Source organism: Serinus canaria, chromosome 6, assembly GCF_022539315.1.
Source record: "Serinus canaria isolate serCan28SL12 chromosome 6, serCan2020, whole genome shotgun sequence".
NCBI lineage: Eukaryota > Metazoa > Chordata > Aves > Passeriformes > Fringillidae > Serinus > Serinus canaria.
The window spans coordinates 19,071,535-19,097,655 of record NC_066320.1 but is presented as its reverse complement, the minus strand read 5'-3'; the positions used below and the strand labels follow the sequence as shown (position 1 = coordinate 19,097,655).

Sequence of the window (26,121 nt, the reverse complement as noted above, 5' to 3'; positions counted from 1 at the left end):
GTCTGCTCACATGCATGCTTAATGCTCTCTCTTTTATCAGTGGGTAGAAACAAGATGATTTTATTCTAATTTACTGCTAAAACACCCAGTGAGATACTTGTGTGTATTGTATACTAGATTATCTTCTGTGCAGGATATGTAATACACATAATTGTTTAGCTTATACTTTTATTTCCTCATTTTTCTTTAAAGATTTGCTGACTAGAAATGGTTCAGACCTTGGTTTGTTCATTAAGACCAGGCAGCAGCTATCAGACAGCCAGAGGCAAATATCTGATGCCATTGCTGCTGCCAGCATCGTAACCAATGGTACTGGAGTTGAAAGCACATCCCTGGGAGTGTTTGGAGTAGGAATCCAGCAGCTGAATGACTTCCTAGTGAATTGCCAAGGGGAACATTGCACCTATGATGAAATCCTCAGTATTATCCAGGTCTGTAATACAAATATCTTGCCTTTCCTTTTTACTAGAACTCCTGTTACTTCCATTTTCCCTTTTAACACTGTGTGTTGTTCAGAATAACATCTGTTTAGGTATCTCCTTTCACAGTGATATTGTCTCTACAGTTTACTTGAATTTAAAATTTAATAAATACTTTCTTTATTTTGGACCAGAAAATTGTATGAGTGTCCATAAATATATCCATTTTAAAAATGCAAATAAATAGTTTTATTAGCAACGTGTGCTTTAGCAGGGAGGGGATGTCACCACCTAGGAAAAGTATTAATGACAATTCTTTTATTTTTTCTTTGTCTGAGCCCACATTTGATTGAGCGTAATCTTACTTTCCATTTCCACATATTTTTGTTTGTCATTTTATTCCCTTATGTATCATGGCTGAAGATTTTAGAAAGTGTGTAGAAAACTTTTTATTCCTCCAAATTCCTCCATGCATAATTAATATACTCCAAAACTAAGCCCCCATTTAACAGTTAACAAAGGCTAAAAACTATATATAACTATCAGCAGATAAGATAGAATTGCAGAGTTTAAAAGACAGAAATTCTAAAAAAACTTCAAGTTAGAATACCACAGCTATTGTTGAGATGGTGGTGTATTAAGCATGCTAGGTAGGAGTAGGACACCTGATCAAAAATCTTTCTTAATTTCAGTGTAATTGCTGTCTCAGCTTTGAGCAGGAGGTTGGATAAGGCAATCTCCCAACATCCCTTTCAACTTGAATGGTTCTTTGATTATGATTATGATTATGATTATGATTTTGGTATGTTTGTGTAGTCATTTGTAAAACACAGTTTGCAGGCATCTGATTACTTTATCCACAAAAAGACTGTGTTTAAATACTGTTTAGTGCTATGAGCAGAGTACATATAAAAACATGACAAAGACATGTTTCTAAGAATTGTTGTTATATATATCTTTCATTTCTTCCTCCTCATAGAAATTTGAACCTAGTGTGAACATGTGCCAGCAGGGGCTGCTATCTTTTGAAGGATTTGCAAGGTAATTAACTTCTTACGTGCTTTCTTTATATATATATATATATATATATGTATGTATGTATGTATGTATGTTTGAATATATATGTAAAAAGATACCAGTGTATTGATGTTTCTCGGAGATTCACATAATGCTCATCGCAGCATAAAATTTCCTCACATCTCATCTTCTCACTTCTAGATTTTTGATGGATAAAGACAACTTTGCCTCCAAAAATGATGAATCACAGGAGAATGCTGAGGACTTGCACTTTCCTCTCTCATATTATTACATAGAATCCTCACACAATACTTACCTTACTGGCCACCAGCTTAAAGGGGAGTCCTCAGTGGAGCTCTACAGCCAGGTATGCAGGACTGGGTTGCTGTGTAGCTTTCAACATGAACTTGTTTGTTTTACTGGCAAGTTTCAGGAACACGACCTTTTTGCTTTGAAAATCTGAATGTCCTAAACCCCTGCTTGGAAAACGTTGGAAAACATGATGTGTGGGAAAACTGCCTGTAAGCACAGTTGTGCTCAAATGCCTTTTCTAAAGCAAAAAAATGGGTTTAGTTTGAGATTCATAGCATTTAGACACCAGTCGGTCTGACCCAACCTACTAAAATTAGACTTTCCCACAGGAAAGACTGATCTAATATTTTAGTTCATTCAGATGTCAGAAACACTACTGAGATACTCTACATTGCACTGCAAAGACTAATTGCAAATAGAACTAAAACTTCTAAAAATGTTACTTCTAGGAATATTCTACAGTTTTTAGACTTTATGCCTGATTGGTGCTGATCAGGGAAGGAACAATTTCTCCCTTGGGCTTTCAATTCTGTATTTGTTTGTGTGTATATATATATATTTATTTGTATGTTTGTGTGTTTACAAAATGCTGGAGAAAGCATCCAACTTCCTGGCAGCAGTATTTTCATTATGCTGAGAGTTCATGACTCACCACTGAGAATGGACTCATCTGGTGTCCCCTGTGCTCCTTCACCTGGGGCTGTAGGCAGAGAGGTGAGGCTGTGTTAGGAAATCCTGAATAACACAAATGCACTGAGGAATGCAATTGCAGAGGTTCCTGTAGTAGCACTGCACAGTATTGTGTTGGTAATAGATGGGAAGTGAGATAGAGATCAACTGCCTTCAAAGTCTGCATGATTAAGAAAAGCTTCTTCCTGTCCCTCAAGTACTTGTTGCCAGCTGAAGGGGCACTTTGTTCTGGCTCAGTGTGTCTGGCTCTCACAGAAGTGGTGGAGTGCCAGCTATGGACACAACTGTCTGAAATAAAATTATTCAGGTTTGAGTAGAAGTAATTTTTTCTTTGTTCATGAATGGTTTTGCTGGAAATGGTTTTAATTTTTGGGATCTCTCTATTCAGTAAAAAATAGCTTGTACTACACATGACAGGCTTGCTAAATACTGATCACAATAATAAGCTGGGTTGCCAAAAGATGGATTAGCTCATCTCTTGCTTCATCCTTCCTCTCTGCTTCCTTGGTTTTTCTAGCAATGCCTTTCTGAAATAAATAAATGAATAATTTAAAAATTGATGAATGAATTGATTGATGGCTGTAAATAGCTTGATTTAATTGATTAACATGGCCTGGCACATTTCCATTGTAGCTATACTCATAGAAGTTTCTTGAGACTTCATTTTCAGACTATCTTTTATTTATAAAACTAATAATAACACAAAAATCCAGCAAACAAACTGCAGGTGTTTTCCTCATAAGTGGTTATGAGAACAACCTGAAATAGATTGCCATGTTGCTTTATAGCTATTTTTGCAGGTAGAAATATTGGAATGTTTCTCTCTCTAAGAAAATTAAGCTATACATTAAGAACCACCTTCTGCAAACAGATTCCATGTATCCTGTATGATACCATGAATTTCAAAACTTTATGGTAATTCTCCCAAGAATATACATGCTTTGCTTAATTTTCCCAGTCTTTTTCAATGGGAAATAAGGAATTCAGTTAGGGAATTCAGTTAGCTGAGGTCTGCACATTCCATGGGCTGTTCACTTCACAGAGATTACTCTTTCCAGCAATTTTGGTGAATCACTGGGCTTTCATTCAGCTCTGCAATGTCTGTTTTCTGCTTTGATGGCATGATACTGTAGCTTAGATGTGCTTACACTGTTCAATTGCATTATAGGTTCTCTTACAAGGCTGCAGAAGTGTAGAATTGGACTGCTGGGATGGTGATGATGGGATGCCTATCATTTATCATGGGCACACTCTTACTACAAAGATCTCTTTTAAGGTATGCTGGTAATTGGACGTAGAAACAAAAAAAAAAAAGAGAAGTTATCTTTTTCTGTAACGAAGGGGAAAAAAATTGCCTACTAGAAAAATACAAATTCTAACATGTTAAATTCTAATAGAATATAAACTATAGATTCTGTCAGACATGAAATTCTCAGCGGTAAATATGCTTTCAAGTTAGTTTTTGTAGCATATGTAGTGTAATTTTCTGTCTCTTTGTTGGTACCTAAGTAACAAAAGTAGGTGTTACCGCTTGTGTTGTAACAAGATGCCAGCTTGCTTTGAAAGCACAGAGTGGCCTCTTCCTTCTTACAGAGGGAAGCAGATGTCTCCCCTCTCAGCTAGCAGCAGGTTGACTGAGAGCTGCAGAACGCTGCCATGTTCTTTCAATGGCCTCTCTCTGTCTCTGGCAGGAGGTGGTGGAAGCCATCGATCGCAACGCGTTCATCACCTCCGACATGCCGGTCATCATCTCCATAGAAAACCACTGCTCGCTGCCCCAGCAGCGCAGGATGGCCGAGATCTTCAAGGTAGGCCCTCCGCTGGCCAGCTGTTCCCAGCACGAGCCCTGGGGCTTCCCTAATACATCACCTGTTCTTCATATTTCAGAATGTGTTTGGAGATAAGTTGGTGACAAAGTTTTTATTTGAGAGTGACTTTTCTGATGATCCCATGCTGCCTTCCCCTGGCCAACTGAGAAGAAAAATCCTGCTTAAAAACAAGAAGCTGAAAGCCCATCAAACACCAGTGGATATATTGAAACAAAAGGTATAGTCCTTCCTTAAGAGCAAGCAGCGAGACCCAACTCTTGTTAGAAATAGTTCATTTGTGTTGGAAGTTTTTTGCTAATCCCAGTGTACAGCAGAATAATCTAATGCACATTCATGCTTGGATAACTCACAGTGGATTGCAGTGCTTTCAAAAACGTAGATAACACATATAATAAATTATAGCTACAGCTTAACTAAATTTTAATGTCTTATTCATTTTATAAAACTTAATCATAATATTATGAACACCACATGCCCTGTGTAGCAAACATAAATGAATCTTTTTTCTGAGGTTTTAACATTTACTGCTCATGTTTATTGAGAAGTAGTCATATGCATTGAGTATGTGTGTGTATTTATAGTATGTAGTAACTTTTGGTAGAGTTCTGCTTTGTTTCTTTTTTCAAATTCAAGCCAATCAAATACTTGATTTTTTTAATTGACTTTTGTGGGAGGCTCTGCTACTCAAATAGTCTTTATTCCCATGTGAGAATTTTTTTTTTTATTTCTAAAATTTAGGGCTGCATTTCAAGTAGCCTCAATCTAGTAATGTCTATGGTTAGTCAGCAGTTCAATTGAATCCTTGAAAACTAATTGCCATTACTCAAAATGTAAACACAATTGCATTAGACTTAAATTCTTGTTATGAGTAAATCACACTGATCATACCAGTATATAGATATTCTCCATCTTTTGAAAAAGTATTTCACTGTTTCTGAAACAGCATATCAGTCTGGAAAAGGGCAGTCTTGAATGATGTGCAACTTTGACATTTTTCCATAATTAATTAAGTTTCATATCTCATTAAGTGTTTTTCTTGGAATCCAAGTTCTCTTTATGTTCAAACCCTCAAAGTGGTATTTTAGCATGATCTTAACAATCTTACTGATTTCTCACTATGTATATATTTAATGCTTTCAAAAAAATAAAACAAGATACAAACATGAAAACTCTTTTTCTCTTCAAAAGTACTTAGCAATGATGTAGTGTTTCTGTTGTTGTAGGCTCATCAGCTGGCACATTTACAAGCACAGGCTAGCAATGGTGCCAGCAACCCCACACCTACCAATGAAGAGGAAGAAGATGAGGAAGATGAATATGACTATGACTATGAATCTCTCTCTGATGGTAACTTTATTTATTTCTTTGTTTGTTACAGTGTTTTTGTTAGAACTGTAGTAATAAGATGTGAATATTCTAGTTCAGGCATGAGCTGGGTAAGCAGTGTCCTTGCACAAGTCTGAAAAGGCTGAAATTCCTCAGCTACTGGAGAAGAGGGGTGAATTGGAAGTAGGTTTACTAAGTCATGAAGTGGTGGATTAAGGGAAGCACAGAATGTTACTCATTAGATCTAGAAGGGGCTCAGTAAAACAAGTCTAAAACAGGTCAAATATTTGTTTGTGCAGCTGGTAGTAAACTTCTGGAATGTGCTGCCTTGGGAAATTGCAGAGCCAAATGCTATCAGCATATTAAAAAAAGGATTGGACAAATTCATGAAGAGATGTATAAGCAATTGTTATTGGTAGCAGTATTTGGTCCAACATCCCTATTATTCAGTGATTGTGGTTGTTGGGGTGGTGATTAGTGGCTGGTTGCTCTGTTGCCACTATCAGAAAGAGAATTCTGGGCTAAATGGAATTTTAACAACTGCTCTGACAGAGCTGGGGATATCCTCCTGAGTGCACAGTGAAGTGCTTCACTCACTGCACTTTTCATTCTGCTGGGGACCCATTTCAGTTCTAGGTGCCACATTCAGAGAAGATGTAAGGCTCGAGCATGTCCTGCAGCACAGGGCTTCTTTCCAGGTGCTCTCTTGTTTACTGTGTTTAGAGATTTTAAAAATAGTCACAAAATTAACAAATGCAGTTCAAGACTTGACACTGCTTGTGGAATAGTAATGTTATTTATGAGTTTGATGTCAATGCTGCCTTCAGTTGCATTTTGCCTGAAAGTTGGCCTAGCTGGCCTCTTGAGCATACTCTTTGTGAGCAACAGGGTGGAGATGCCGTAGATGTAAATTGCAGTGAAAACTCAAATCTTTGCTCACAGATTTGCCAAGGAAATTTTACAAACTGATTGCAGTAAGTGACTTCTGGGCACTGTTCTAGTTAAAAAAAGGTTTGAAAAATCTGAAGCTAGCAAGAAACATTTACACCTTCCAGTATGTGAAGGAATCTGCAGCATGGTTTACTACTTTATTACAATGATTATTCTTTGAAGTCTTTAATTATCATAATATTTTGTTAAAACTAATCTAAATAATGGTCTGTAAACTTTGTAAAAGAGATTTAGTTTTATTTTTCATACCAATACTTTTTTTTTTGTGTAAGGCTAATAGTTTTACAACTGACACTTACTTTTCATTTCTCTGGCTCTAAATCTTAATTCCCTTTACTCTTATTCCCTCTCTGACTCGGTTCCCTGTAGCTGATGTCCTTAATGCTTCTCATGCTCCTAACAGCCAGGAAGGTAAAAGCCCTTGGTTGAGCATTTTAACTGCATGAAATCAGCACTGCACCTTCAGCCTGTGCGATGTGACAGTGTGAATGTATAGTTTCTACTTCATATTAAAATGCAAGCAGATGTTCTTATATGGCATTGGTAAGAGTCAGGAACTGTTAGAAGCCTGCATGTGTGACACTTGTTATGCATAAAAAGAATATGGTCAAAGCATCAGGATTATCAGGAATAAATTGAAACCTTTCTTTTGTGGCAGCTGCAACATTTTCCATTTCCAAAACATTTTTTGCATCCAGAATGACCACATTAGGTCATTATTAGGCATACTGTTCTCTGAAAAATATGTAGATTTGAAGAGGTATTTCTGTAGAAGTAAAAAATACTTGTGCATGGTGAAAGTAAGGAGAGGAAAGCCAAAAATTGCTGTACAAAATGTTTACATATTTGATGGGGTTAATTGTGCTTGGTCTTTGGCATTTTTTTTTTCATTCAGGAATATCAGTTATTTTTAGATGGGAAACTTAATTCATTAGATGGTTTGGTTGTAAAGATCTTCTGAGCACAAAAGGATGGGCTTTAAAGGAAAGGCAGTGTCTTAACCAAACCCAAGCATTAATTTCTTAAATAGAAGTTTACTACTAGAGGATGATGCTCTGACCAGTAAATGCATTATTTTAGCATCTAATTATTCATATAAGATTCACAACGCTGTCCACAAATATTGTTAATTCAAATTAAATTTCCAGTTGAAATTGTTTGGCTTTATGTTTATTAAAATCCCATTGATTTTTAGATAATATTCTTGAAGATCGACCTGAGAATAAATTATCAAGTGATAAACTGCAGTTTGAGTATAATGAAGAGACTGCCAAACGACTGAAGAAGGCTGATTGTGCTACTTACAATAATAAAGGAAAGGTAGTTCTACTCTTTCCCTCTTTCTTCTCAGCTGCACTTTTATATATAACCAGGTTCAAAAGGATTCGGACAGTTTAGGTAACTGAGACATCAGATAACAAATGCACTTTAATGAAGAGAAGCAATAGAAAGCATGGAAAGACACCAGAGAAAATAGCCTAATGGAACAAATGCTCAACATACTGTTCAAGAAAAGTCCTCAGAGGTTATAGTGTATATACTGGCTGCTTGGCTGAAAATTAATATTGATGGAACTGAAGATTTCATCTGAATCTTCAGCATCTTTACGCTTCAAAATAAATTTAAAATACTGCACTGTGATAGCAGATAATCACAGCACCTCTTATGAAATCATCTGGAAAAAGAACCAGCGTATGGCTGTTTAGTGTACTGTAGATTCTTCTCAACATGGATGTGTTTTGTCTAAATGTTTGTAGAACTGGCTGAATAAGGCCTTTACACACTACTGCAGAATCACTAACAGGTATTGATCAGAAATTTGCACATGGGAGGGAGATTTGTTAGGTGAGAACAGAAACCATATAGGAAGAAAGAGATAAAATATTTCAAAGACATAAGTAAGATATGCAATAGTTCTTCTACATTCAGTAATACTTTTATTAAATGTTCTTGGTATTTATCTCTCAGGTTTACGACATGGAGCTGGGTGAAGAATTCTATCTTCCACAGAATAAGAAGGAAAGCAGACAAATAGCCCCAGAGCTATCAGATCTTGTCATTTACTGTCAAGCAGTAAAGTTCCCGGGTGAGCACACTGCCCTGTTTTATTGCTTTAAGCTCTAATTCCTGGAGACATTTTGTTTATGTTTTGAATTAGTTTGAAGTAGTCGAGGAGGTTTGTTCTTCATGATTTGGTAGTCTTCATAATAGCAGCTCCTGGCTGAGAAGTAGCGCTCATAAATTATGTCAATACATATTGTTTGTCATATTAAAATGTTTACAAAAGTGAAATTTGCCAGTCTTCACAACTTAGACAACTGCTTTACTGCCAAATGCCAGATGACAGAAAGCTTTATCTTAAGAGCTCTGAGTTTCCTTGTAAGGACCTACTGAATTAAGAAGGAAAATATTCTTAAGGCCTTGAAGGTAGAGTGTGTCACATTTCTTTAAGTGACCTCTGTTTAGTGTGTTTCACCTTTGACTACAGCTGCATTTTCTGTTCTTTCCCAAGTGGACAGGAGAGGAGCCATTTGCAGGGGTAAAGCACCTTTTCATAGGGTGAGTGAGGGCAACTGCTTGCAGACTCTCACTCAGTCTTCATGGAAGCAGTTATGGAAATCAGAAAATCTTCTTCTGTACAATAGGAAGAAGAACTTTTGCAGAGAAAAGGAGAGGGAGTAACTGAAGAGATCACTGAGAGGCACTTGCTCAGTACTGAAATATGAGGCTGGGTATATTTTGGCTCATACTATGTACATAAATACTTTTAAATTGAGAATTTATTGTTTATTGATATGTTTAATGTTTTGAATGAAAAATCTGTTCTTTAGGGGAATGGCTCTCTGTGGAAAAGTTAGCAATTCTGCCAAATCATGATCTTACACAAACAGAACTATAATCAGATTCGAGAAGCTAACCAAACATAAAATAGTGTCAAATAGGCAAGATAAACATGCTGGAAAATGGACAGACATTCTTTTATAATCTTTTATAACTTTAAAAATTGTAGGTGTCACTTGTAAAAATAAGGACTTCTAAATATCCAAATCTGATACTCTTTTTAACGAAATCTGCAATGAGATATCTTTCAAGTAAAATATTTTCTTTTAGAGAAAGATATTCAAGATTAAATCAGGATAGTTTAGGTTGTTCCAAGCATTTTGACACATAAAAAATTCTGATGTTCTAAGAAAACTTTGAGGTATTTAATTTTAATGTATTACTCATTTTTAAAGAAATACCTGCTTTCCTTCTCATATTCCTTCCTCTTGCTTTAAAGAGATCATTAATAGAACAAAGAAGATTATCTCCTTTCACAGATGAACACATAAAGCTGTAGAAATTACTTTTCCAACAAACTTTGTCTCCTTTGAGACAAATACAGCCTCCTCTGAGGGAATGTATGTGGCCACCATGCCACTGACTGGATTGCTCTGCTCAGCTGGAGGGCACAGATGTGATGCAGTGCCCTACCCAGCATTGCCCATGAATGATGGGAACAAGGCTGCTAGATCCATGACTCTGTAGCTCCAGTGCATGTGGTCCTAACCAGCTCAGAAAATGCAGGAGTTTTGGAAACAGGGAGGGTAGAATTCATGTCAGTGTCTGATCAATGGTGTAAATACTTTATTTCTTCTGTCTTCATATAATTTTGTTCTTTGTTTACATTGGCCTACATCCCTGAGTGTTAATCACTGATTTGTGACTATAAAAAAGGACAAGGACCATAATGTTCAGTTACCCTAACCTGCTGGGCAACTCAGACTTCCCTAAGTGTACCCTGGTCAAAACAGAATTTATCATGTGGAGAAAATAAAATTTCTTGTTCATAAAACCTCTGGTAACAAGGAACCCACCATGGCTCTTGTTGCTGCTGTGCTCTTTGACCTTACAGTCCTTGCTTAACTTGAATTCCAGTGTGTTGGATATGGTTACACCATTATCTGGGGGAGTGGCAGTCTGTTCTCTTGGGTCACCCCAGCTGAGGGCAGTGGAGCCCCCCTGAGCACTGCTGCTGGCACATGGCTCATCACCTTGGTGCTGAGATCCTTACAGTGAGTAGAGAAACTGAGTACACAAGAGCAGGATTTGCACACTCAGGTGGAGGCAGCAGGGAGCCACCTGCGCTCCCCAGCATGAGATTCAGTCACTATCCATCATATCACATTACCTGCCCCTATAGTAGCACTTCTCAATACATTAAAGTGAGCATAAAAAGGGGCACCCTGCATATAAAAATGCTGTAAATTCCCTTTTAAGGTCTGCAGACCTGCAGACTTTCTGTTGGTTGGAAACACATGGTGAGAAGGTGGCAATTACAGCTTAACCTGCTATGTTGGTATGGTAAGAGGGAGAAGAGCAGGGAAGATTGCAATCCTCTGGATTGAGTCCAGAAGCAGTAAAGCACTGTGCTTATATCTAACACATGAGATGGGCACTGAATTCTGTAACCTGGAAAACAGGGGTTATAGGGAAACACAAAACATTTACTCTGACACTGTGGTACTGCAATAGGATTTGTGTACAGTATGGTGGGATCTGAGCTGATCCTACTTTGACCAGAGAGTTGGACCAGATGACTTCCATATCCTTATCAACCTCTACTATTTTGTGATTTGATGATTCTGTGAATTGGTAAAGCTTTGTTTTGAAGTCCAGTTTAAATTGGAGTAAAAAATGGAGCTTGTGTGTGGGAAGAGATGTGTAACATGGGAGAGACTGGAAGGAGGCTGCCAGCTGCAGTGTACCCCGAGGCCATCAGGCTGGGCTGACAGCCCTAGAGCTCTGCACTGCACTCTGCTGATTTATGAGGTTTGTTTCCTCGGTGACTGTCTCCACAACAGCACTTTGAAACTGGATCTTACTTGCCAAATCCATTTGATCCATTCAAAACTGGATTTAAATAGTGCTGGAAGCACACAGTGCATAACTCCTCATTCTTCAGTTCAATTCATACTCCTTGATCCCAGTTTCTACCGTCTTCTGTGGTTTATGTGTATGCTTTGGCCAAAAGAGACAATACATCTCCAGCGTGGAAAACATTTATATATGTTCTGAATTTCACTAACCCAAGCAGTTCCATTGAAACTGTGTGCATAATTTTAGTAAGTACATGTACACATGCCATAGAGATTGAGAGCTGAAAATTTGAGCTGTGGGCAGACTTCACTCGGAAGAGGCCAATGTATCCTCTTTGTGATTTACATTTTTATTTGAAATATTAGTATTAAATCCAGAACTGTCTTTAGGCAGGTGTGAATTGATGTGAATTATTGTGGAAAGTTTTAGGAGTCACAGTTAGGCATGTAACAGTGTATTTGCTTTGTTACATTCTATATCACAAATACATCTTGGGTTTCTGAGACCCTCCCACATCTCACTGCTGTGGGTGTCAGAATAATTATTGTGCACTTTAATTTTGGTCTGCTTTGTGCTCTCTCCAAGCCAACAGAAAAAAAATTGACCTTAAGTGGGATTAAGTCTGTTTACTTCACCAGGGCTCAGGTCATGACTTTTAATGATGATGTTTCTAGTATGCACAAGTTTGAATAATAGCTATACTAGAGCTTTCCAGCTCCACTCCTAGTATGTATTGGCCATTAAATATGTAATGGATTTACACCTAACTGTATTTACCAACACTGAAGTACAAATAACCAGAAGAAGAGGACTCTGAAAACATTTTTTGAAGTTAAACTATTTACCAACTGCGTTTGGAGATACAATATTTATTATATTATATAATACCTTTAAATCATAATCTTGCATTTATTTAATTATGTAGGTATTGTAACCTAGATGAATTCCATGAAATTCACTACTGTACAGATTTATTGCTTCTGTAGAAAAGATTTTTATTTTTTAAAATTATTCCTAGGATGAATACATTGGGACTGTTACTGCAGATTTTTTAGTATCAGTTTGGATCATTTAGTAACTTGAGAGAAAGCCTTTACCTTCTTCAAGCCAAAAAGTAAAGTGGAGAAAAGTTATATCACAGAGAGAGAATTGTATATTGTATTGTTTCATATGGGTTTCTATATATAAATGCATACATATATGCATTATATATAAAACCATACATAATATATACATATATAATAGTGTGTATACATTTAAAGATGTTAAAATTAAATTGTGGCAAAAAATACACTGCTTGTCCTGTGTGCTATATAACAGGAGTATTCATGCCTTCAAAAATAATGTAAGATATGGTGGAAAATGTCATGCCCTCTTGGTCATGTTTTTTGGCTCATTTATTTTACATTTATGGGAACAGGCTTGTCAACTCTAAACCCATCTGGCTCTAGCAGAGGAAAAGAAAGAAAAAGCAGGAAGTCCATTTTTGGCAACAATCCTGGCAGGCTGAGCCCTGGGGAGTCGGCTGCTCTTGCCAAAGCATCTGGAAAAGGTAAAGTTAGCATCTTCTTTCACCAGTCACGTGGAATGACACTGTAATCCTACACATGTAGCAGACCAAGTTGTTAAAGATCAAATACTTTGAAATGTGTAAAACGTTAAACTTTGGAATGGTTTTTCGTTAGCACAGCAGCAATTACAGTACCACTATTACAACTGAAGTGGTGAGTGTGGAATACCAGGATTACTTGATCAGAAATATGATGACCCTAATTCATAAAATATTCAAAACTAATGTACATTTTAAGTATCTTAAAGTTTATATTTTTAAGATATAAGTGAATATTTTCAAAGTACAATTGAAAGCCAGGACTGTTGGGCTGGTCCAGAAAAGAATTTTTATTGTCTGAAATAGAATTTAGTGGCCTGAAATTCTGCCAAGTCCAAATGCGTAATTGTGTGAATTAGACTGCAGGTGATTTGGTTTGTGAACCTGGAAATTGTGCTTCTGCCTATGAACAGATGTAAAGAAATACAGAGAAAGTACAGGAAAGGTTCTGGAGCAGGAATAAGACCCAGATCCCCTGCCTTTCAAATGAGTGCCATAAACAGATATTTTGAAATAATTTTCTGGCTCAGGGAGGGTTGTATTTCTTGCAGCCCAAGGGCATGACTGCAGCAGACAGGAGAGATTTCTTTCTAGAGGCCAGTGTCCTAAAAGTGAAGAAGTGTCGTGCCTAATTCTAAAGCATATAAGTATTTTGCTGCCTTTTCCCCCAAATTTTGCAGTCTCTGTCTGTTTGGAAAATTAGCAGATGGCTTTCAGTCTTGCCTCTCTTCTTCAGGTAAAATGTATAAATGAGAAGAAGGGAATTTTATTCCTTAATCAATTTTTTTTATTCCTTAATTTAATTTTTTTAATTCCTTAATTTTTATTCCTTAATTTTTTCCTAACTGGCAAATGTTAGTTAGGTATATATTTATGAAAGTTCTTGTTAGCACATCTAATCATGGTATTAATTTAATACTTGGACGTTGTGTTTCCTCTTGAGGATTGTTCTTACTGTGTGAGAAGGACTGTGACCCTTGTCCTGAGTAGTGTCATTTTCCAGGATCACCTTTTTCTACCATAACCAAAGCACACACACATACTCCACTAGAAAACATTGAATTTTTGGAGCCTCTGGACCTGCAGCTGTACCTTGAGGGCGCTGTTTATTTTCCAGGTCCTTTTGATGCGATGAGGCAGACTTGGGAAGATCCTTGCTCTCCTTACAACTCTCCAGCCTCCCTCAGTGCCATCATAAGGACTCCCAAGTGCTACCACATCTCGTCCCTGAACGAGAACGCTGCCAAGCGGCTCTGCAGGCGCTATTCCCAGAAGCTGATCCAGCACACCACCTGCCAGCTCCTGAGGACCTACCCCGCTGCCACGCGCATCGACTCCTCCAATCCCCACCCCCTGATCTTCTGGCTCCACGGTGTGCAGCTCGTGGCTCTGAACTACCAAACAGATGGTAAGGCTGCACAAAACCAGGGTTTAATACGTTGGAAATGTGATAGGAGGCCTTAAGTCAAGAATTTGTGTTTTCCTTTTTTACTTTTTCCTGCTCTCCCAAGGGGACTTTCCTGTACCTGCACCCCAGCCAAGCAGGTTCATACCACAAGAGTCTGGTCCTTGAGAGCAGTGACCTCAGAGTCCAGGAGTTTTATGCCAGTGCACCAGGTTCCCTGATAACCCAGAAGTGCCTGGACAGCAACATGTCCATTTTTATATTTATTTTATTGCTGAAGGTTGTTTTTTTCTCCCAGTTCAAGTAGCTGTTATCCCTTTCTGATAATTTCAAGCATAAAAAGGTACTGAACTATTTTTCACTTGCAAGTGTTGCCTTGGATGCTGGTTTAATGTTGATCAAAACATTTTTTGAATATTTGCTGTCCTATCTTGTGTTCCTTCACATTTTCCATGGGGCATCCATTAGGTCATCTACAGTGCTCTAGAGAACCTGGCATTAGCTCAGTTCGTTAGAGCATGGTGCTGACAACATCAGCGTTGTGCGTTTGATCCCCAGTGGGCCATTCTCTTAAGAGCTGGACACGATGATCCTTGTGGGTCCCTTCCAGCTCAGAATATTCTGTGATTCATTATGCAGTTCAGGGCACATTCCTAGAAACTTCCCAGAGAACTGTTGTAGGCAAGCCCTACAGTTCAATAATGACAATGGAAAGGAAAGAATGAACTGTTCTTAGAGTTTCGTGTAATTATTGGATAGATTGGACACATAAATCACAGATAGTTCTGAAAAACAGGAATAGTACATAATGAATATAATTTTTAAAAAGATACTTCAAACATGGCTTTGTCTTCACTGTTGCAATTTTTCCATTGTGCCATTGCTCTCTGTCAGTTTTGGCTCCCTTAATTTCACAGATCTTCCTCTGCAACTCAACGCAGCAATGTTTGAGGCCAACGGTGGCTGTGGATATGTTCTGAAACCTCCGGTTCTGTGGGATAAAAACTGTTCAATGTACCAGCATTTTTGTCCATTGGAAAGAGACCTTGATAATAAGGAGCCAGCTATATATTCTTTAACAGTAAGTACATGAAAAGAGAATTTCATACAGGCAAACAGATAGAAGTAGACAATATTCAGCTACAGTATTAACCAGTATTACAGTCACGCTTCTAAATGAAGAGATTGAATCTTTAAATGTTGCTTCCAAAGGTCAGCCTAACTAACAGAAATTGGAGAGAAAAGGAACAAAGATTTGTCTTTATTTCATTGTATTGGCTGATTTGTATCCATAGTTACTTCCCCGTTTTCTTCACAGTATTTGTTGAAACTCAGTCCTGAAAGCATTTTCCCTGGGACTACACAACTGTGTAAAATTACCCATGTGCCTTGATGTTCTACACATTTTTGAATACTTGAAAAGCCGCACAAAAAGCCATTATGAAAAGCTGTACTGAATCTTGAAAAAATGGTTTTTTTTGTAAGTCATGTAACAAGATATACAATTCATAGATTTGTGGCCAAAAAAATGTACTTTCAGAAGCTAGTCCCTTCCAGGAAATGTGTCAGAAAAGTAAAATTCATAAGAATCAGAATTTTCCCAGCTGTGGTAATTGCGCACTTAATTCTTGTGTTGTGTATGCCAAAGCAAGCCGGAGCTCAATGCCATCACCCCAGAGTAATGGAGAAGAAAGTGTAATCCTTTTTGACTGCATTACTGGTGCATTCATTCTGGATTAATGTTCAGATGCCTTGAACAGTTGTATAGTGTATTTTTTCAGAGGAAAGATAGGATAGCTGTGGTGTTGGGGGTGGGACAGTTGAGGGAGCTCTGCTTTTGAACTTACTGCCCTGGCAATCACAAAAGTGAGTGTTGTAAAACTGCTTAGGGCCGTGCTGAGCAGTATTTGGCTCAGGATCATGGCAGCCTAGGGACTACTGCACTAACCGTTCTTTGTGCTCCTCGGCTGCAGATCGTGTCCGGCCAGAACGTTTGCCCCAGCAACAGCACGGGCAGCCCCTGCATCGAGATCGACGTGCTGGGGATGCCCCTGGACAGCTGCCACTTCCGCACCAAGCCCATCCACCGCAACACCCTCAACCCCATGTGGAACGAGCAGTTCCTGTTCCGCGTGCACTTCGAAGATCTGGTCTTTCTGCGCTTCGCCGTTGTGGAGAACAACTGCTCGGCTGTCACAGCGCAGAGGATCATTCCCCTGAAGGCGCTCAAGAGAGGTGTGCTAGAGCTCCTGGTGCCACCCTCAGCCAGAATGGTCCAGCACATTCCTGGGTTGAGTCCTTCCAGAGGGAAATTTTTAATCAGTTGCATTTTTCTAGAGGAGACAGGGAGCAAATACCAGGCGGCACACCACAGTCTGGCAGTACAGTGCTGATCTGAGACTCCAGGGAGCTGGCAGCTGCCCCAGAGGCTTGTAGAAGGTCTGATCCTGTGCTGTTGTGGAGGCAGGGCCATGTGGTACACACCTGCTCTGATCCTGAGGGTGCTCCTGAAGCTGTGTTCCCCAGGGGACTGGCTGCTCCCTTAGGAAGCTTGGAGGGCTTTCCCTCCTGCCTTGTCCTGTGCCCAAGAAACTGCTGCAACAGCTGATCACTGTGCAGAGTGGAATTGCACTTCTCACAGCCATGGCTGGAGGAGAGTCTGAGAAAGGGTGGGAAAAAGTGAGAGATCAGGAAACATCCCTAATTGTGTGACACCTGAGGGAGAGAGTTTCCATGTTGCCAGTAGCTCTTTTACACTTACTTTGTGCCACTTCAGTGTCACATGACTGTCCGGGTTGGCGTGTGAGGAGATTTGGCCAAACATGTGCGTTTTCCAATGAAAATTTGACCTTGCTTCATTCATGTTCTGATATTTAGATATTTTATGTGTGACTATATTGAATATTATGGTAAAACAAAGGCAGGTTGCTCTGTGGACCACTCAGCAGTAGGATTTGTGTTATCCTGTTGTACAGTGTTAATGCAGTTTTATTAGAGCGCTTCAAATCTTACCTGTGTGGCAAAGTGTAGCTATAAAAACAGTAAATTTGACTTTTCCATTTATGAGACTTGTGTCCTAGGATGTGGCAAAGTTTTTATAGAAGGATTTTTCCTTTTTAGGCTACAGACATGTCCAGCTCCATAATCTACACAATGAAACATTAGAAATTTCCAGTTTGTTCATAAACAGTCGGAGAATGGAAGAAAGTCCCTCTGGAAACACTCTGCCTGCATCTATGGTAATTTATTTTTTGCTTGTGTGCGTGAATTACCTGTATTCTTAGTTTAATAACTACTATGATGTGAGGATTTATAGGGCCAGAGTGTTTGAAGATGTCAGCCCTCAAACCTGCACATTCTTCAGACATACCTTGATGCCTTTTTGGTTTTTTTTCTTTTTATTTGATGGAAGTAAGGTTATCCCACATGGATAAAACTGTGGGAAGATAAATCTTTTCGAAGTCTGGCTCCTTTGCTGTATTTAGGTTTAGGACAAGAAATGTGCTCCTCGACTGGGGGAGTGTCGATGAGCAGTCAGGTTCAGTGCAGCCTCATGCATTCCTTTGTGCATGAATTGTAAGCAAAACATTTGAGACTGAAAAAAAAAAAAAGGAATATGCCAATTACCAACAACTTTGAAATAATGAGAATAAAATTGATTTATGTTACAAGAAAAGATGAACTCTGTAGTTCCATAAATACAGATTTATATATGTGTGCACATATGTTTATATGTGCAAGTATGTATACATATGTACAGGTACCTGTATATCTAAAAATATGCATGCATAGATGTGATTTTTGTTTAAAAGCCCTTACTGTTAGGTTACCTGGGTTACTTGTGTTTTGGCAACTTTAAACATGTATTTTATCATTTTGCTGACTCCTAAAGTGTCAGCTCCTTCTGTGCTCCTGTGTGTGCAGCAGATGTGTTGCAGATATTACCTCCTGTGAATACATGCCAAACTTGTATCTTGGTGAATTACTAGGGTAGGAGGGAAGAACAAATAGTTTGGAGGTTAAAACAAAGCTATTGCTTTTCATCCAGTAATCTGTATGCTGAACCCAAATATCTGAGCTCAACTAGAATGGGGAATGGGTGGAGACTGGCCCTTTGTTCAGTGGTAGTTTATGTATTCCCACTGGAAAACTTCCTTTTTCTCTTCAGCTTCAAGATGCGATGGAAGCTTTTGGAGGGTTTGTTGGGATTTTTTTAGATGCCTTGATCTGTAGTGTAAGGAAGAGCCATGTATGAACTGAACAGCTTTGCTTTGTCAAGACACTCACAGCTTGTGTGTACAGTTTCTTTTAAGCAAACTAGAAATAACATGCCTGTGTAAAAATGTCCAGTAACCTGTTGAATGTTGTTTGTACAGTTGTTTAGCCAGGGAGAAAGGAAAGCTGCTGTGACTTACAAAGTGACAGTTCATGGAATTCCAGGTCCAGAGCCTTTCACTGTTTTCAGTGTAAGTGCAGGGACCACGGCTGCACAGCTGCTCCATCAGGTGAGTTCCTGCTGAACTGCAGACTCTCCATTGCCAGAACCCACACTAACATCCTGCTGGACCTTTGTCTCCCTGCACTTCTCACACATCGTCCCAGCAAGGGGTGCTGTTAGAAATGCATTGATGTGGAATTAATTACACAGCAAACACAGAATATAAGCAGTGGAATTTTCCCAATCTTGGCTTCAGAGAATGGGTTTGTAGTCTTAGGATATATTCTCTATTAGTATTTTAATATTTGGGCATATGCAGATGAGAAAAACAATGTCTCTAGTCAATGGGTGCAGTGGATTCTGTTTACAACAAAGGCAAACATTTCTGCACAATTCTTTGAACTGAGGCACTGTAGGAACAGAGGGTAAAAGTTAGAGGGCTAAGTTCATGAGTAGAAAAACCAGTTAGCTCAGCAGGGATTGTTATTCTAGCAGTGGGAAAAGACTGTACTGTCCTGGGATTATGAATAAATTTTCTGGCCAGCCAAAAAGGACCGAAATAAGCTTAAATAGTACTGCCTTGTCTGGAATAGTTGAACTGCTTGGCTGGGCTAAAGAGAACAGGACATTACCCTGGAGTAAAATATCTGAATAATAAATAGCACATCAGAAATCCTGCCTGCACTGTCAGAATAGTTACTGATTCTTAAAGCTTCCTTGTTCATTTTCATTTATAACTACTAATTATGCAGTGTTTATATTTAGCATTCTAATTGTTGTGTGTTGTCTGTCTTAGCTCTTGGCTACCATAAAAGGCACCGAGTCATGCGCTGCAGACTATTTTCTGATGGAAGAGAAAAGTTTTATATCAAAAGAAAAGAGTGAATGCAGAAAACCACCATTCCAGAGAGTGATTGGTCCTGAAGAAGGGCTAGTGCAGCTTTTAAACAGTTGGTTCCCAGAAGAAGGATATGTTGGAAGAATTATCTTTAAAACTCGAGAGGAAGTAAGTCTGTTTTAGATAAATTATTATTTACAAAAGTAGCTAAAAATAGCTCTTAGGACCATGAAACAAAAGGGTGCAGTATTTGTTTCACTACTTCGTGAGTAATGTCAATGCTGTGTGCATTATTTAAAAACAAACTTAACTCTTGAGTGAGAAGTACAACTGGACTTTATACGCCTGTGTGACACCTGCTGGACCTCCCTCAGCTCCAGTATCAGCTCTGTGGTGTTTATTCATTATGGCTCAGTCACCAGTCCAGTGGCTCTGTTTGGAGTGATAGTTCTAATTTAATGCAATCTAGATTATGCCATAATATGAAATTAATATGAAGATAATAGTTAATACCAAAGGATCATAATAGAACTCCAGAAAGCCACCATCAATTTAGATGGCAGCAACTTATCATCTGTCTAGAAAAATTAGAAATAATTTTAATATTAAAGAATAAGTCTAAAAGCCTCAAAGGATGATTAAATTATCAATTATAGGCTAAAATTATTAAATAGGTGGTTTCTTTTAATTTAAAGGAGGAAGATTACTTCAGTTTACACTATGAGCAAAGCATCTACAGCTTAAAATATGCTAGTGCCCAGGCTTTTGAGACAGAGACAAAAAAAAGCAGGAGAAAGACACTTAATGATCCCATTTTCAGAGGCACTTTCTTTGGTCAGTCAGGCAAATAAAAACGCTTGCATAGTACACAGATTTTACATACATACACACACACACATATATATGTGACTGAGGTGCTCTGGTATACTTTAAATGGAAAAAAATGTATTTTTGCTTACTTTGACAGAACTTTTGATAAAGCTTCAATCTGACAAATCGCTATTATTTTACACAAGTCCATATTTTGGTTTCCTTTATATCTAATCTTTGGAACAAAAATAACAAGATAGAAATTTGTTGGTAGAAATAGTAGCCTACTGAATTCTACTGACTGCAGTACTGCCTCTGTCAGTGTATGCTGCCACATGTGTCCTGCCAAGCCCCATTCCTTCAGAAAATGGGTAAAAATCTGCCTTTTGGCTCATATGAAAATTATGCTGTATATGAGTGCCTCAAAGCATCATCCATACTTTTGAGCCATTCTGCTGACAGCAGCACCTCAGAGCTTGAGCTAGAAAGGAAGCTGCAAATCTGACTGGAAAAACAAGGAGCAGGTCCAGTGACAGGGTGCAATACACAGTCCGTATTTGCAGCTTATGAATCCAAGCTGTGTTCCAAGCCTTGGACAGAAATGCATTCCCTGAGAGAAGGTTCAAGGAGGAATTCTGTCTAAAATCTGCAGTAGTCATTGAAAAGGGAGAGGGAAACACACAGCCTTCCTCTTGCTCCACACCACAGGGGAATATTCACTCAGATTCTGGCTCTCTAAATTCTTCTGACTTTAGTGCAGGGACTGGAAAGAAAAGAACCCTTTCCACCATCTCCCATCGTACTGGCACCATTACATGACAAAATAATTTTGTATACATAAGGGAAGGATTTAAGGGACATTTTTGTGAAATATGATGCTATGCAAACATCTCCATTCCTCACCTACTATGAAAGGTATTTCACATATTGATTTTAGAAAGCAAGGGTATTTACTGCCATTATTATTATTATTTATTATTAGCAATAGTGGCTTGTCAAACCTCTCTTAAAAGGCATTTAGCTTAATGGAGCCTAGGCAACCAGTCTCCAATTTCCATGTAATAAAAACCTTGTGTGACCACCAGCTATTAGTTACCTCTCTTAAGTAAATGAATTTGTCTGTCATTTTCTTTGTAGAATTTAAATGAGCGAAATGTCTTTCAAGAAGCAAAGGAAGAAGCAGCCATCAGCTCTGAGGATGACAGCTTCTTTGTTCAGGTACACGATGTCTCCCCAGAGCAACCACGCACCGTGATCAAAGCTCCACGCCTCAGCACGGCTCAGGATGTCATACAGCAGGTAAGGGGGTGTGCCCACCTCAGCATGTGGGCTGGAAATTGGTTTCAAACAAGCTAAGGTGGGATTTGTTCTCAGCACTAGCTGAAGAATTGGTTTAGTAACCTGAATCTGAGGGAATGCCTTTTTTTTTTGTTTTTCTGCTTTTGAACAGACTCTCTGCAAAGCCAAATACTCCTACAGCATCCTGAGCAATCCAAACCCAAGTGATTATGTGCTCTTGGAAGAGGTGGCTAAAGAACCAGCAAACAAAAAGTCTTCAACATCTAAACCATCTCAGAGGATTCTCTCTGATCAGGAGTGTGTGTTTCAGGCCCAAAGCAAGTGGAAGGGAGCAGGAAAATTTATCCTTAAGCTCAAGGAACAGGTTCAGGTAAAAGATGCAAGACCGCAGCAGCAGATGTTACAGATGGTGTGTGATCAGCTTAATGGGAACCTGCTTTCCATGCAAGGGGGACACAATAGGCATGAGGGCAGGTGGAGAGGACAGATTACAGACAAAAGCAAATTTTCTCCTTTCTCTGAACCTCCCTTACTTATTCCTTTGCAAAACTGCATCAGTTACATTCAGCAATACGATTCCCTCACAGCCTGCAAATCCAGAGCAACCTTTAACTGCTACCAGCTTTCGGTTTCTCAAAACCTTTTGGCTGTGCATGCCATGTTCCCTGTCATAATAAAGGACCATTCAAATGGGCAGAACTTAAAAGCTACTGGAATAAAGTCCCCTTTATTCCTGGCCAGTGAAAAAGTTGTTTTGTTGCTTTATCTCAGGCTTTAAAAAATGGCAGGAATGAAGTACGTGCCTGCTGGGAGAAGGAGCTGCATTCTCCTTTCCAGCAAACACCACCAATCCACAGCTGCTGTTGCTTTAAAGTGGCTGTATTATAAGCACAGATTACCAAATTTGCTAAACATATCTTTAACGATGTGTCATTTTAAATTAATTTATTCAGAACAATCAGAAGGAAGTGCCTGGATGAAAGCACAGCCATACTGAATTCCTGAAGGGAGGCCTGCTCAGCAGTATGTCAGGTGTTTTCATATTCCTTATTTCCCAGCGAACAAGCAGCTGCTAAACCACCTCTGTGATCTTTTTTAATTTTATAGGCAGCACGAGATGACAAAAGAAAAGGCATCTCCTTCACCAGTGAACTGAAGAAGCTGACCAAGTCGAGTAAGCAGTACCGGGGCTTCGTGTCGGACAGTGCCCAGGGCAGGGAGGAGAGAGCCGCCTGCGCCCTGGCCTTCAGTGACATCGTGGAATAGTCCCGGCTGCTGCCACCGCAGGGCCTGCCTAGGTAGGAGACACCCAGCCCAGCTCTGGGCAGGCTTTCACTGCAGCATTCCCAGGGGATTCCTGCTTCCAAGCTGTAGCTGAGCAAACCAAGTGAGGTTCAAGGACTGACAGAATGATCCATAAAAGCCTCAGACACTGGTGTGCACAGGCATGATGGCATCAGGAAGGTCTCTGAGTGAACCAGAATGGTGGAGTTTCACCCACTTTCTCTGTCCATTTAATCCAAAATGTTGCATCCCGGTTGATTTTGCTCTGAGCAAAATTTTTCTCATTTTTCTCAACAAATGTGCTCAAATAGCAATGCTCTGTAACTCTTTTGCTCTGAGCCACGGCAAATGGAAGTGAGCAGAAGAGCTTTTATTGTTTTTTGTTATGCCCAGATAATAAAATCATCAGGATTGGTGATCTCTTTTTTAGCTAGAACAAGTTTACAGTGTTAATTTCTGTCTGTGGCAATTTTGCCAGAAATGTTTAAACATTTACACTATCCTTTCTGTATCTCTTCAATTTCTTCCATCTTGCTTGACTTCAAACAACTGAAATACACAACACAGACTGTCCCATTTATATGGAGATAGTAAGTGCCACTTGCCCAGCACTGTACACTAACCAGACCCTTGCACAGTGCTACTACAGAACTGTGACAGCTGCTGGGAAGTTGCAGCTCATTGCAAATGAAGAAGAAATCTTTTTCAGTGTTGATAATCCCACCTTACAGATGGCCAATTTAAGATCTTAATTTTTTTTCTGTATACATCTAATTATTAAAGCATTATTTGACATGCACTGTAATGCTGCTGCTAAGTCACTAAATTGATAGAATTCAAGAACTGTTTTCATTTGCAAAGTATTTCAGATAGGAAGGGATTAATTTGATAGCTTATTTCTAGGCTGCTATAAACCCCCTGATGCATTAAAACAATCTGAATTCAAGGAAAGAAAAGTAAATTTTGGGAAAATCAGAGGCACTTTCCCTCTTCTGTATTTGGCTGGGTTTTTGTTTTACAGGGGTTTTGTTTTGTTGTGTTTTCTTGGGTTTTTTGTTTTTTTGGTTTTTTTTTTCCCTGAAACCCCAATGTGAAATTTACATGACTGAATCCTTCTGCAGTGCCTTTGAAGGATCCTGCTGCGGACTGAACTGGTCAGAATTGTGTGCCCTCTGCTACAGATGTTTAATCCAGGCAATGCTGCTGGATTAACGTCCAGACTCTGGGAATCCTAAGTGGGGTGCTGTAGATGGGAAAGATGCCTGTCAGCTCTCGGAAGATTCCTCTCTTCCTGTTTCTTCACATCTGCAGATTCTCCATAGGCAGATGGAGAAGTTTTCTTGGACTGTATGTTGTAAACAAACACGTGTCATCACCCTCCCCTTTTTAAACAAGATAATTTTAGCTTGTTGCCTCTAAGGAATCAGAAGGCAGAGAACCAGAGTGGTCTTTTATGTGTATTATATTAAAATAACGCACTTTTACCTGACAATTACTGTTAAACACTGTGTTAAGTGATTGTAAAGAGATTGAAATATACTGTAACTTCCTTGGCATATCTGTTTAACTTTGGTGAATATACACAAAACACTCAAAATTATTTATGGTTTATCTACATTAACAAAATAATGTACAATAGCTGAGTACACCTTACTGGTAGTGAGACCTTGGCAAGGAACAACATTTTCTTCTTATAAATTTGTTTTCCTGGCTTGTGTTTAAAGAATATTTATTATCATGTTTCAAAGTACATGCCATTGTATAGTATATTTATCATATACTACTTTTTAGAAAATGCAGATTTTTTTAATCTTTCTCTGGATTTAGAGGAAAAAAAATATTAGAACTTTTCTGGTTCTTTCTTTTCAGCACAAGATATTTAATACCCAGTACTGACCAAATTCAAAACAATGCATTGATAAGTCTAATTAACATTTCAAAATTTTGAATTCAAACCACATTTTTCCATATAGTCAGGAACTGTCTTTTTACTTGTCTCTAAAACCCAGAGAGTATAAAGAACTTTACACTCTAACTCTTGACAATTCTGTTTACATAGAAACACTGTTGTGAAGTTTTACATGTGCTGAATTCATCTTTTTGTAATCTACGTTAGTTATGGTAGTCTTTATTTTTTTTCCCTCCACGGGAGTTACTGATGTGTTTAGTTATTTAAAATAATCCATTACAGGGGCACAAATTAAACAGCTGCTGCCATCAGCCATCCCTTTCATCTCCCACTAGAAATGTGTCTGTGGGGAACAAACTGCTCTGCACATGTTTTTGTTTCACTAGAGCAAACCCTGAACAGAGGAAGGAAGTTACAGGCAGAAGTCTCATGACAGCTAATGCTGCCACCCTGCCCCCCCTCCCCATGAATAAGTGAAATAAAACAAAATTATTAACTGGCATATAAACAAGCAGACAAACCTGCATTCTGTCACCAGAAACTTTCACTATACACTACAGAAAATGCCTATAAAGTAGCCATTTACCAAAGCAAAAAAGTGCCCTCTTGAGGTCACTTCCAGCTTTCAGAAAAAATAACCACAGACCTACAAAAAAGTCAAATTTCTCAGTGGCATATCCTCACAGAGGCCATGCACTTCCCACTGCCTTTCATCTTTCACAAAAGTAAAGTTTTGAACTTATGTACCAAAGCAGCATTTTACCAATCAGCAACAATACCAAAGTCAGGCCCCCAGCCAGCCCAGTAGCAGCCCCTGTGAGGGACATGTGCTCCCTCCCCACCTGCCCAAGGGAAAGACTGAGCCCCAGCAAAATGTTAAGTGACAACTTACACATAGGTCTATGTGCATAGATTGATTTGGAATACTTTGGAATTACTGGGAAATACATCATCAACCTGCTGCACAATTCAACTAATGCAACCATTTTTTAAAATGTTAGCTTCATTCTCTCTGTTATTTTAACACAGTAGCAGTTTGATGTCACTGAAAAATTTTTCCTTTTGGTGTTTTTATGGCATTTTAAAAACACTTAATGTCCTGTAGTTTGCCCGTACCTGTTTAGC

The 26,121-nt window shown here is 38.8% G+C and overlaps 1 protein-coding gene across 1 annotated transcript in view; it reads left to right on the top strand.

The window, feature by feature from the left end:
- Positions 1-25,984, top strand: part of PLCE1 (phospholipase C epsilon 1) — a 111,753-nt gene extending 85,769 nt beyond the window's left edge. Inside the window, exons 13-32 of the mRNA XM_018910783.3 lie at positions 193-431; positions 1,399-1,460; positions 1,638-1,803; positions 3,607-3,714; positions 4,130-4,246; positions 4,326-4,484; positions 5,491-5,614; positions 7,740-7,864; positions 8,513-8,630; positions 12,825-12,956; positions 14,131-14,421; positions 15,336-15,499; positions 16,392-16,653; positions 17,539-17,657; positions 18,795-18,923; positions 19,653-19,862; positions 21,642-21,803; positions 21,955-22,173; positions 22,911-23,101; positions 24,209-25,984. Of these exons, the coding sequence (XP_018766328.2) occupies positions 193-431; positions 1,399-1,460; positions 1,638-1,803; positions 3,607-3,714; positions 4,130-4,246; positions 4,326-4,484; positions 5,491-5,614; positions 7,740-7,864; positions 8,513-8,630; positions 12,825-12,956; positions 14,131-14,421; positions 15,336-15,499; positions 16,392-16,653; positions 17,539-17,657; positions 18,795-18,923; positions 19,653-19,862; positions 21,642-21,803; positions 21,955-22,173; positions 22,911-23,069 (3,065 nt within the window). The 3' untranslated portion in view covers positions 23,070-23,101; positions 24,209-25,984. The remainder of the gene's footprint in view (positions 1-192; positions 432-1,398; positions 1,461-1,637; positions 1,804-3,606; positions 3,715-4,129; positions 4,247-4,325; positions 4,485-5,490; positions 5,615-7,739; positions 7,865-8,512; positions 8,631-12,824; positions 12,957-14,130; positions 14,422-15,335; positions 15,500-16,391; positions 16,654-17,538; positions 17,658-18,794; positions 18,924-19,652; positions 19,863-21,641; positions 21,804-21,954; positions 22,174-22,910; positions 23,102-24,208) is intronic.
- The last annotated feature ends 137 nt before the right edge of the window (positions 25,985-26,121 follow it).